At 58.6% G+C, this 10,373-nt stretch overlaps 2 protein-coding genes across 6 annotated transcripts; both read left to right on the plus strand.

Annotated features, from left to right (window-relative positions):
• The first annotated feature begins 26 nt into the window (after window positions 1-26).
• On the plus strand, window positions 27-4,805 carry SH2D5 (SH2 domain containing 5). 4 transcript variants are annotated; one of them, XM_088136947.1, is made up of 9 exons: window positions 27-254; window positions 391-471; window positions 608-682; window positions 780-920; window positions 1,165-1,413; window positions 2,042-2,219; window positions 2,586-2,682; window positions 2,903-3,062; window positions 3,339-4,002. In XM_088136947.1, exons 1-9 carry the CDS (start codon window positions 186-188, stop codon window positions 3,405-3,407), a joined length of 1,119 nt encoding a protein of 372 aa, XP_087993073.1. In that variant the 5' UTR covers window positions 27-185; the 3' UTR covers window positions 3,408-4,002. The 4 variants fall into 4 exon arrangements, 3 of the variants coding, with proteins under 3 accessions (XP_087993073.1, XP_087993071.1, XP_087993072.1); XM_088136945.1 differs by having other exon boundaries at window positions 52-254; window positions 3,870-4,805; XM_088136946.1 differs by lacking the exon at window positions 608-682 and having other exon boundaries at window positions 52-254; window positions 3,870-4,805.
• A 139-nt stretch (window positions 4,806-4,944) lies between these two features.
• Window positions 4,945-9,771, plus strand: DDOST (dolichyl-diphosphooligosaccharide--protein glycosyltransferase non-catalytic subunit). 2 transcript variants are annotated; one of them, XM_088136943.1, is made up of 11 exons: window positions 4,945-5,134; window positions 5,245-5,355; window positions 5,702-5,788; window positions 6,243-6,346; window positions 6,479-6,573; window positions 6,673-6,766; window positions 7,154-7,302; window positions 7,784-7,931; window positions 8,016-8,136; window positions 8,585-8,691; window positions 8,885-9,351. In XM_088136943.1, the coding sequence occupies exons 1-11, from the start codon at window positions 4,987-4,989 to the stop codon at window positions 9,035-9,037; spliced, it is 1,317 nt and encodes a 438-aa protein (XP_087993069.1). In that variant the 5' UTR covers window positions 4,945-4,986; the 3' UTR covers window positions 9,038-9,351. The 2 variants fall into 2 exon arrangements, with proteins under 2 accessions (XP_087993069.1, XP_087993070.1); XM_088136944.1 differs by lacking the exon at window positions 8,885-9,351 and adding an exon at window positions 9,358-9,771 and having other exon boundaries at window positions 4,947-5,134.
• The last annotated feature ends 602 nt before the right edge of the window (window positions 9,772-10,373 follow it).

A 10,373-nucleotide genomic window follows, 5' to 3' on the forward strand; every position in this document is an offset into this window, starting at 1 on the left:
GGCCGGCTTGGAGGGGGCGGGGCTGGCGGGCGGGGCGAGGGGCGCGCTCTCGCCGGCCCGCCGGGCGCGGATTGGCCGGCCGGGGGGCGGGGCCGGCGGGGGCGGAAGCGCGGCCGGTGCGGAGCGCGAGCAGGTGGGCGCCCGGCGGCGTCTGCCGGGAAGCGACGGCCGGACCGACCCGCGTCATGAAGAGGCAGCCGGCCGGCCGCGGCCCGGAGCCGCGGGGCGGCCGCGCCGTGAGCAAGCCGGCCGAGGTGAGAGGCGCGGAGGGAGCCGGGCTGGGGCCCCCGGCGGCGCAGCGCTGCGCTGCGCTGCGCTGCGCTGCGCTGCGCTGCGGCCCCCGCTTTGGCCCGGGCGCCCGCGGGCTGACGCGCCTCCCTTCTGCCGCAGTACGTGGGCTCCTTCGCCGCGGACGACGCCGATCTGCCGCGGGCGGGCCCGGCCATCCATCAGCGGCTGCAGCTCCTGAAGGTGCGCGGGGGCGCCGGCGGGGGGCGGGGGGCGCGGGGCTCCGGGCCCGGCGGTGGCCCCGCAGGCCGGCCGGCTGGCCGGCGCCCCGCCCCGCCCCGCCCGCGCTCCGTCTCTCTTGCCCTTCTCCCGAACGCAGGACTGTCCGCGGCGGCGCCCCGTGCTCCTGAGGTTCTGCCTGCAGGGCGTGAAGATGCTCGGCCGGGACGGGGAGGTAGGGCGGGCTGCGCGCGCGCGCGCCTTCCGGCGGGAGGGGGCCCCCGGCCGCGCCGCGCCCGAGGCTGACCCCGCGCGCCGCTCCTCGCCCGCAGGCGCTGCTGATGGCCCACGCCCTGAAGCGCATCGGCTACTGCACCTGCCGGCCCGCCGACCGCCAGTTCGCCTTCCTGGCCCGCAACCCGCGCAGCGCCCGCCTCTTCTGCCACCTCTTTGTGGGCGGCCAGCCCGGCGAGGTTTGTGGGGCCGGCCCGCGGGGGCCCCTGAGCCCCGGGCCCTCCCGCGCCCCGGAGCTCTGCTCGCGGCGGGGCTCGGCCGGGGCGCGGGGCTCTCGCGGACGGGAGGGACCGCTGGCATCTTGCCAGGCCGCTTGCTGGCCGCTGGCAGAGGCAGGAGGAGCCCTGGCGGGGCCCCGAAGAGGCCTTTCCTCGGAGGGCCCGGCCGGAGCGGCGGCTGAGGCTCCTCCGTCTCCCTGCCCAGGTCCAGGCGCTGCACTACCTCCTCTGCCGCTTCTTCCAGCTGGGCTACCTGCTTCTGCACCCCGAGGAGCAAGACTGGCCTGCTGGTGGCTCTGCCCAGCGGGACCCGGGGAGGCTCCTGGGCGCCTCTCTGGACAGCCAAGTGGTCTGGGAGTCCCTGAACCCCGAGGAGGTTTCCCAGAACGTGAACGCCCTGGTGTCCTTCCGGAGGCTCCCCTGCCCCGCGGAGTTCGGGTCCTCCGTCAGCGTGGTGAGTGGGCTCCTCCCCGGGCCTCCCCTGGAGAACTCGCCGGTGCAGCGAAGTTGCCAGCTGCAGGCAAATTCCCCTCTTCTTGCCCAGCCCAAATCAAGGTAGCCAGCGGCTGTGCTTGGAACACGGAGCGTGGGCCAGGTCGTGCCCTTCTGCCTCATGCCAAACCAGGTGATATTTCCTTCCCGCAGGATGAGGTCAAACAAGCTGGCTAGCAGGGAGTGTAAATTATTGATGCGATCGTTTCGTAACTGCATAAGAACGAGGGATGAGAAATTAGGTAGCTGTAATTCCAGCACGTCCGCAGGCACCGACTGGGGGATGCTGGTAGCCTTCCCTGGGCCTGGTGGCTCCTAGGCGAGATCTCCTCTTCCACAGCAGCGGTTGCTCGTGGGGTCTGGGATCGCTGAGCAGCATCCAACTGGCAGGCACCTCCAAGGGTCTCACCTCCCAATCAAACAGACTCTGGTTCTTCCCGGTCGTGAACTGAGGCTTGGTTCAGAGTGTGAGCACCTGCCAAGGTTGTTGGCATCTCCCAGGCGCCCAAAGCGAAGCAGCCTCCTGTTTTGGAACAGGCCCCTGGAGTCCCTCCCCCCCTGCTCAGTAGCTGCCCTGCTTGTGCCCCTAGAGAGAGAGGCTAGATCTGGAGGAAACAAGTGGCAGCGTGGGCAGTGCCCGTCCTGGAAACCCGTATTGCTCCCCAATTCTGGTGCGCAAGAAAGCGATCCGCAGCAAGATTCTCCGCTCCGGAGCCTATCGAGGATGTACCTTTGAGGCGGCCTCCCAGCAGGGCGCTCGAGAAGCGTGTGAGTATTTGGGCAGTCGGAAAGGTGGTAGAGAAGGAAGCCAGGAAGGAAATGGGTGCAGAGGTGGATCGCAGCATTGCTGAGCCCCGGGAGCTCTCTTGCTCCAAGAAGGTCTTACAATCGAAAAAGGACAAGGAAGGGTTGGTTGTCTCTGTTGCAATGAGGAGGAAAGAGCTTCCGCGTGCTTTTGCAGGTTCAGATAACATTACAGCCGGGCTGTTGTTTAAAATGAGAAAGGAGCAACAGAGCTTGAGTGCTGGATCAGAGCCAGGATCCACCAGCACAGAGCCTCTGCTGCCCACACAGGCAACGGCCTTGGCGAAAGCTATAGCTCTGCAAACTGACCCTTGTCGTCCTTGGGTCCAGTTTCCTCCAGCTGTGACGGCAAAGGGAGCCTGCTCCATCTGCCGGAAAACGAGAACGATCTGCGGGAGTGCGTGTGGTCCTTTGCAGGCATTGACAGGTGAGGAGGCACCTGGGTCCTGAAAGGGGGCGGTTCCATGGGCGATTGCTCACTAGAGGCGAATGCAAGCCTAGGGCTTCTCTTGCTGCCACTGCTACCCCATCGATGCTGTTCATTTTGCACGGAGGCTTTAGGGGCATCATATGCGTTTGGAGTCCTCTTCTGGGTGAGGCTGCAGAAACTCTGCGTTCTGCTTACCGTGTTTTGCTTTGGTTTCCAGGGACGCTGGCATGGCCCTACTGAGGAATGACATGCTGGGGGCCTTCCTTCTATGGGCCGAGCCAGGATCCACCCATCAGTGGTGCCTTGCAGTGAGGACCCGCTGTGGCGTCGTCCCATATCAGATATATCGGAGCCAGCTGGGGAAGTACTCAGTTGAGGTGAGAGAATTGTGAAAGGTGGCAAGTTGGCTGTTTGTCTTTCCGAGCAACGTTGCCAAATGAATTGCTTGTTGCAAGGACCTAAAGAAACCCTGCAGCGCCAGAAAACCTTGACGTAATGGACTGTTGAGGGAAAGAGGTGACCGTTACTGCAGAATATCTGATAAATCTAAAAGTACGACATTCATGGTAATTATACAAACGGTGTAAAGGTACCGTAGTGTAATATAACTTTAATGCCTTGTTTTGGTCTGTTATTTTGGTTTGTATTTTCAGACAGATGTTGTCTGTTGGATCCAAGGTCTGTCAAATGGGGGCGCATTTAACGGAGGCTTTTGTATGTAAGGATGCCATAAATCTTACATCGTACTGGAATGTAGGGCATCTAGGTAAATTCATTGCTGGGACCCAAATTCAGGATTAAGTAGAACCTGAGAGACCTGGAAGATAGGTTACTGTCTACACTTGCCACCTTGTTCCTTGCAATAGCGACCATAACGTCTTCTCTGTTCTTCTCCTTTGACCAAAAGCACCCAGCTGTTCCTTGTCCCAAAGCCTTGTTGAAGTAACTTCCTTCCTCCCATCCTTAAGCCCACATTTTTATTGTTGTTTTTATTGATCTTTCTAATCGACCCTTATTTAGCTTGCAGCACCTCCCATGCCGATTTACTCAGCAGTATCAACGTTTGTCATGGGACGCTACGATGTCAGGGAAGGTTGGCCTGTGGGAGGTCTGGTTTGCTTGGAACGAAAGTATGCGGCCGGTCATATTTTTCTTTTCTCTTTCTCCTTCCTTTCCCCCCCAAGCATTTGAACGTAGAATTCCCCAGCATGGAGGCCTTGTTAGACAATTACTCTGGGGTTCGTGCAGGCCTTTTCTGCTCCCTGGGTGCAGGCCGAATCAACCACTGTTACGAGGAGCAAGATGCGGCCCAGGATCTCTGGGGCGAAGAGCGGGCTCGCCGGAAGTCCTCGTGGCTGTTTGGTGTCGCCCGGTCTCCGGCCGCGCAGCACGAAGTGGAGGGGCGCTCGGCCGGGTCCTTCGCTTAGCGTTCCTGCCGTCCGAAGAGAAGGGAGGCCCGGCGACCCTGCCCCTCGCTCCGTGGCTCGGCTTTGTCGTGGCTCTTCTGCCTTCCTCCCGTCCGCCTCGAAATTCGGGTCGCTTCCTGCTGATGTTGTCCAGGATGGGCCAAGAAGCGTCTTGGGGCGACCGCGGGCTCCCCCGTCGGTTTCGAGCCTTGGCTTGGCCAGAGGGGACGCCGTGCCCTGGGGTCTCCCTGCGCTGGCCGGTCCTCCGCAGTCTGTGCCTCGGATCGGGGACGGCGCTTCTGGCAAGCCCTGCAGTGCGGTCTGTCGTGAGGTGTGCACAGCTGTGCGTGCCCGTGTGTGAGTAATTTATTGAACACGTGTGTGGCTTCTCTGGGCTGCAGTGCGCAGTGATGAAGATGCTTGTTGCTTGTATTTGGCAGATGCAAAGCTGTTTACGTAGAGATGTCCTGCAAATATATATTTGTATCCCAAACACCAACGTCTGCGCGTCGTTTTCTTTCCAGGAGGGGATCGCGCGCTGGCGCAGGGAAAGGCAGCCGGTGCGCCTCCGTTGCCCCGCAACGATCGCTCCCCTCGGCGGTCCGTGGGCCGCCTTACGCGGCCTGTGCGCCCATTGGCCGTCGGCAACCGGAGGGGCGTGGCGATGCCTGCCTGGCGGAGCGAGGGCGGAGCAGTCGATGGGCCGAGGCCGGGCGAAGCCGCGGCGGGTCGGAGGTGTCTCGTCCCCATTAGCTCGCGCGGGCAGGAAGGGCAGATTTCCCCCGTCTCCCTATTGGCTAGCCGGCCCTCGCCCCGCCCCTTCTGGCAGAGACCTGCCCGCTGATTGGTGGTGGCGAGGTTCGCTTCCGGGGCGTCCAACGAGGGAAGAGAGAAGATGGAAGCGGCGGTGCTGCTCTTGGCGACGGCGCTCGTGGCGGCGGCCGGGGCCGCAGCGCCCGGCGGCGGCGGGCCGCGCACGCTCGTGCTGCTGGAGAACATGAACCTGAAGGACACGCACTCGCTGTTCCTGCGCGGCCTGGCAGGTCCGGGGGCGGCGCTGGGGGGCGCGGCCGCTGAGCCCCGCGGGGAGGCTGCCGGGGCCGACTCCCCCCCGCCCGCCCGCCCGCCTGCCACCTCCGCTTTGCCCCCGCAGATCGAGGCTTTGACCTGACCTTCCGCACGGCGGACGACCCCGGGCTGTCCCTGATCAAGTACGGGGAGTTCCTCTACGACAACCTCGTCGTCTTCTCGCCGTCGGTCGAAGGTGAGGCGGGATTCCCGGCGGGGCAGCCAGACGCGGCCTCCCCTTGAGGCGGCGTGTCCCGCGGGCGGACTTCAACTCCCAGCATTCCCGGCCAGCGGGCGTCTGGGAGCTGAGCTGCCCCGGAGAAACGCCGCTCTGGGGGGCTCTGAGGGCTCTTCCCTTGCCTCAGTGGGGGGGGGGGGGGGGCTCCGATGCTTTCTTTCACCAGCACGCGTGGCTCGATCTGCGTGGCTGGAAGCGTCAGTCGCCTCCGGGGAAGGTCCAGGGCTGCTTCGGAGCGCCGCGTCACCGTAAACGGTCCGGCTGCCGGGTGACGCGTCTCACCACCCCGCTCGCTTCGTTCCAGATTTCGGAGGCAACATCAACGTCGAGACCATCGCTGCTTTCATCGACGGAGGTGGAAACGTCCTCGTGGCTGCCAGTTCGGATATCGGTCGGTGAAACGGGCTTTACGGAGCAGATCGTCTTCAACTTAAAAGCGAATTTGTTTTCTGTATTGCTTTTGTTGTTTCGATTTGGAGGCCGCCCAAGGCGCCAAAATCCATCCCACGCAGGGCCTGGGAGAGCAGCCGGGTCTTAAGCAGTTTGCGGAAAGTAAAACTTTTAGCTCTGTCCTGCTGGAGAAAAGGAACTGCTTGTCATGGCTGTGCTCAGGAACGGGCAGTTAGACTTGCTTGGACCATGTAGCGCTAGCATTCTGAGTCCGTTTATAAAGTAAACGAGATGTAAAAAAGCAAGACCAGATCCCTCTGATATCTTCTGACAGCATGTGCAGGTTTGTTGCAAATGAGTCTGCAGCGTGTTAGAAACCTCCTGAGGTGGTAGTTAAAAGCAAAGGTTGTCCGCTTTTTAGTACAAGTAACAAATAGGCTTTTTACGACCCTTAGGTGATCCTCTTCGAGAATTGGGAAGCGAATGTGGGATAGAATTTGACGAGGAGAAGACAGCTGTCATTGACCATCACAACTACGACATCTCTGACCCAGGGCAGGTAAGCAGGACAGAGTGCGTGTGGTCCAGTTAGCCGCTGCCCTTTCCATCCACGTGCTCCCAGAGATGATTGACATCCGAGTCAGAAGCTGCCGTGAAAGTTTAGCAGCGGTCTCTTTCCATTCTTCTGCAGCACACCCTCATTGTTGCAGACCCTGAGAATCTCCTGAAGGCTCCAACAATTGTGGGGAAGAGGCCTCTAAACCCCATTCTTTTCCGGGGAGTTGGGTAAGTCCTCTGCCTCCTGGCGCCCACCGTGTGCTCCCTTGCAGTAGGAGACTCGCCCTTCTGCTGTCTGCTGTTACCGATGAACCATTTTCTCCCCAGGATGGTGGCTGATCCTGACAACCCTTTGGTTCTCGATATTCTGACTGGGTCCTCAACTTCATATTCTTTCTTTCCTGACAAACCCATCACCCAGGTATGTGTAGGAATTGTGCTTCTCAATGCAGTTGCAAAGAATGAGGTTAGGTTCCAACTGGTTCCCCTCCCTTGTGCCTGCTGAGCTCCCTCCAGACCTTCGGGGTTTCGAGGCTTCTCTTCCTTCCTCGGCTTCTGCTTCTGCAATGCACCAGTGGTATGTTGCTAGGAAACCCTTTTTTTTCTGAATAGCCTTCCGACAACCTTATGGCTTGAGTAGTATATTCCTGGGTTTCCTACTCAGGAACAGAAGGATGTTTGTGCATACATGTATGCACAACACGAGGTAGCTTTTTTTAAAAAAAAAAACATTAGAAAACAAGGATGCCATTAAGAACATTAGAGCATTGGAAGAATTGCTTGTAAAAAAGCAGGTCTCTCTTCTCAGTACCCTCATGCTGTTGGGAAGAATACCCTCCTGATCGCTGGCCTCCAGGCCCGGAATAACGCCCGCGTGGTCTTCAGCGGCTCCCTGGATTTCTTCAGCGATGCCTTTTTCACATCGGCTGTGCAGAAGGCGGCTGCAGGCTCTCAGAGGCAGGCAACTCTTGTTGGCGTAGGCTCCAAAGCTGGGATGCAGGGAGGGCAGGGCGGGTTGCCCGTGGCTGACTTTCTCTGGAGGAAGATGAAGGAGCTCTCGAGCATCCATCTCAAAACGAAAAAAGAATTGGTTACCTCACACTTCAAAAAAATAGCTAACTAGCAATCTAAAATTGCAGTAAGAAGGGTACAAAACAGGGCCAGGCACTCACTGGTGCTTGTGGACGTTTTGTGGTTCGAACACCTGCTAACGTAAATCTCTGAGGTGCCCCCCCCCACGAACGGCGGCTGTGTATTCCTGCAGCAGCCCGTCTGTCCCTGAAATGCAGCCCAGCGTCCTTCCGCCCATTCCTTCCCCAGCTGAATCCTCCTGCGTCTCTTGTGGGTCGGCCAGACGAGCAGCGGAAGTGCACTGGGTTATCGGTTGGCAAAGAACGTTTGGTGAGCAGGCTGAACAACCCTGACTTCTCTAATTCAGGTACCCCCAGACTGGGAATTACGAACTGGCCATGGCCTTGTCCCGCTGGGTCTTCAAGGAAGAAGGGGTCCTGCGTGTGGGAGAGGTGTCTCACCATCGGGTGGGCGAGAAGTTGCCGCCAAGTGCCTACACCGTCACCGACCTGGTGGTAAGATTTTTAACTTTTCTGCAACAAAGGCTCAGTGTTGTTCATGCCGGTTTTTTCACAAAGCAGTGGGGCCCTTTGTTGCAGGAGTACAGCATCGTGATAGAAAAGCTGTCTGATGGGAAATGGGTCCCTTTTGATGGCGATGATATTCAGCTTGAGTTTGTCCGTATTGACCCATTTGTGAGGACTTTCCTCAAGAAAAACGGTGAGACGGTTTTCTTTAACTTCTCGTTCTCGTAAATGCAGAGTTACCGGTTCCTTGTGCTATGTCAGAACCCATCCACGCGCTGTCCGTTGGCAAAAAAAATCTCCATTTCTATTTTAAAAAGCTGCATGCCTTGAGCAACTGGCTGCCTGCAGACCTGCAATCAGGCAGGATGCAGACAGGTGAGGCAGCTTCCAGAATGAAACGTTATGGTGTGGAAGCTGGAAGATCCGTGCCCTGTGCCAGCCACGAGCAGCTTTTATGGTTGATCGAGGGATGCCTGGCTCACGTCCATGACATGGGTGCCCAGCAGTTACCATTAACGCAAGCCTGTGGTGGCTTGTCCCATCTTCTGTAGAACTGTAGCGGGCTGGACTGGGGGTAGAGAAGCTTCTCTTGCCCCCCGGCTCTGCATTGCTCTAAAGCCAGAAATGTGTTTGGCTTCCAGGCGGAAAGTCCAGTGTCCAGTTCAAGCTGCCAGACGTCTATGGGGTGTTCCAGTTCAAGGTGGACTACAACCGTCTTGGCTACACACATCTCTACTCCTCCACGCAGGTAATTGCGTCTGGGCCACACGACTTTGAGGGCGGCAGGATTTCTGCTTCTCTACCTTCCCCTGCGACCAGGGGCTTAGGAGGCTTCAGAAATGCGCTGCCAGTCAAAGGTTTGCTGTCCAGGGTGTGCATGGAACATGTATTGGCACCGATTTCTTGAGAAATCTTCTTCTTTGGTCCCTGCAATGTCTCAGCACAGCTCATGGGCTTCCTCCTCATCTGAAGGGTTTACCAGCTGCAGTAGCTGGGGGAGATGCCTTGACCCTCTCTACGTCTGCTCAGGAATTAAGGTGTGCGCTGGAGGCCCCCTCCCTCAGGATGGGTTCAGGGTGCTGTCTGAGTGCTAAATTATGGGTGCTGTGTGCGCACGGCCTTTTGGGTTGTCTCCGTGGCACAGCTGAAAGCTTTCAGCGTATGCACTTTGGAGATTTGCGAGCAGAGCAGCAGCTGCTGCGCTATGGACGCTGTTAACAGCTGTGAGAAACGGTGCCTTGCGCACGTAGGCCAGGCTGCTGCTGCTCACCTGGGCACATAGTGTGGCCCCAAAGTTCACCTCCTTCCAGCCGGAGTCAGCGGGAAAGAGCGCCAGCCTGTCCGGTAGCAATCTGGCCTCCTCTTGCACTCGCCGCCTGCCTTGGAACTGATTCCTCTGTCCCCTTCTGGCCAGGTGTCCGTACGGCCGCTCCAGCACACGCAGTACGAGCGCTTCATCCCTTCGGCTTATCCGTACTACGCCGGCGCCTTCTCGATGATGGTGGGCCTCTTCTTATTCAGCGTTGTGTTCCTGCACATGAAGGAGAAAGAGAAATCCGATTGAGGCTCAGCAAGAAGAGTGCCGGCGCCCCGATGCCAGCCCCCTTGGAGGCCTTGGCCCCCAGCAGTGCTGCACTGAGCCACCGCTGAGTCCCAGCTGGGCAAGTCTGGGGACCTGGAGTGGGCCAGAAGGGGAAGAGAGGCTTCTCCGTTCATGGACAGCAGGAAGCCGTAGGCCAAACGCGGGGGTGACCACCCTCCGTTTCCATGTCGTCATTTCTCTTCTGCCTTGTTCCATTTTGCAAAATAAAGACGCCGTTCCATCTCCCTTTCCTGGGCTTGTGTGTGGTTAATGTGAGAGAGCCTTCTCAGCGGGGCCTCTTCGGTCAGAAGGGAAAGGTCACCTTGGCCGCATCTACTGCGGGACAACATTTTAAGAAACGTCGCTGTGGATGGAAAATGTATCTGGGGATCTGATCGTTACTGCCATTAATAATACTGATGGCCCCAAGTTAAAAAGGAAAAGGGAGTTAAACCATAATCCCTGGAATGGAAACTGCCCCTCCAAAACTCCGTTTTAGCTGGTGGCTGCCGGACGCTCTGATGTCCCTGAGGAAAAGCCCCTCGGTGAGGGTAATTATGACCGGAACTTCTGTCACTAAGCGATGCGGTCGTAAGGTGTGATGTCACGTGACCGCATTGCTTAGCAATAGCGCTCCTGGTAGTCAATGGGGAAGCGGCCTGGTGGGCGGGTAAGTGGCTGCTGCTGGGTACGGGAGGGCAAGCTTTGAGCAGGCCACGTTAGCTCTCTTTAGGGTGATTAAACGCGGTTTCCTTTTTTGTGCCTGATCTGCTGTGCCTGGGATCTTTTTTGCACTGTTAGTATTAATAATCAGCATAATAAAAAGAAAGAAAATGATAATACTCAGA

The sequence above is a fragment of the Python bivittatus genome, unplaced genomic scaffold (assembly GCF_059951505.1).
Source record: "Python bivittatus isolate LINGU-HERP-01145 unplaced genomic scaffold, Pbiv_v1 ctg000090_np1212, whole genome shotgun sequence".
Taxonomy (NCBI): domain Eukaryota; kingdom Metazoa; phylum Chordata; class Lepidosauria; order Squamata; family Pythonidae; genus Python; species Python bivittatus.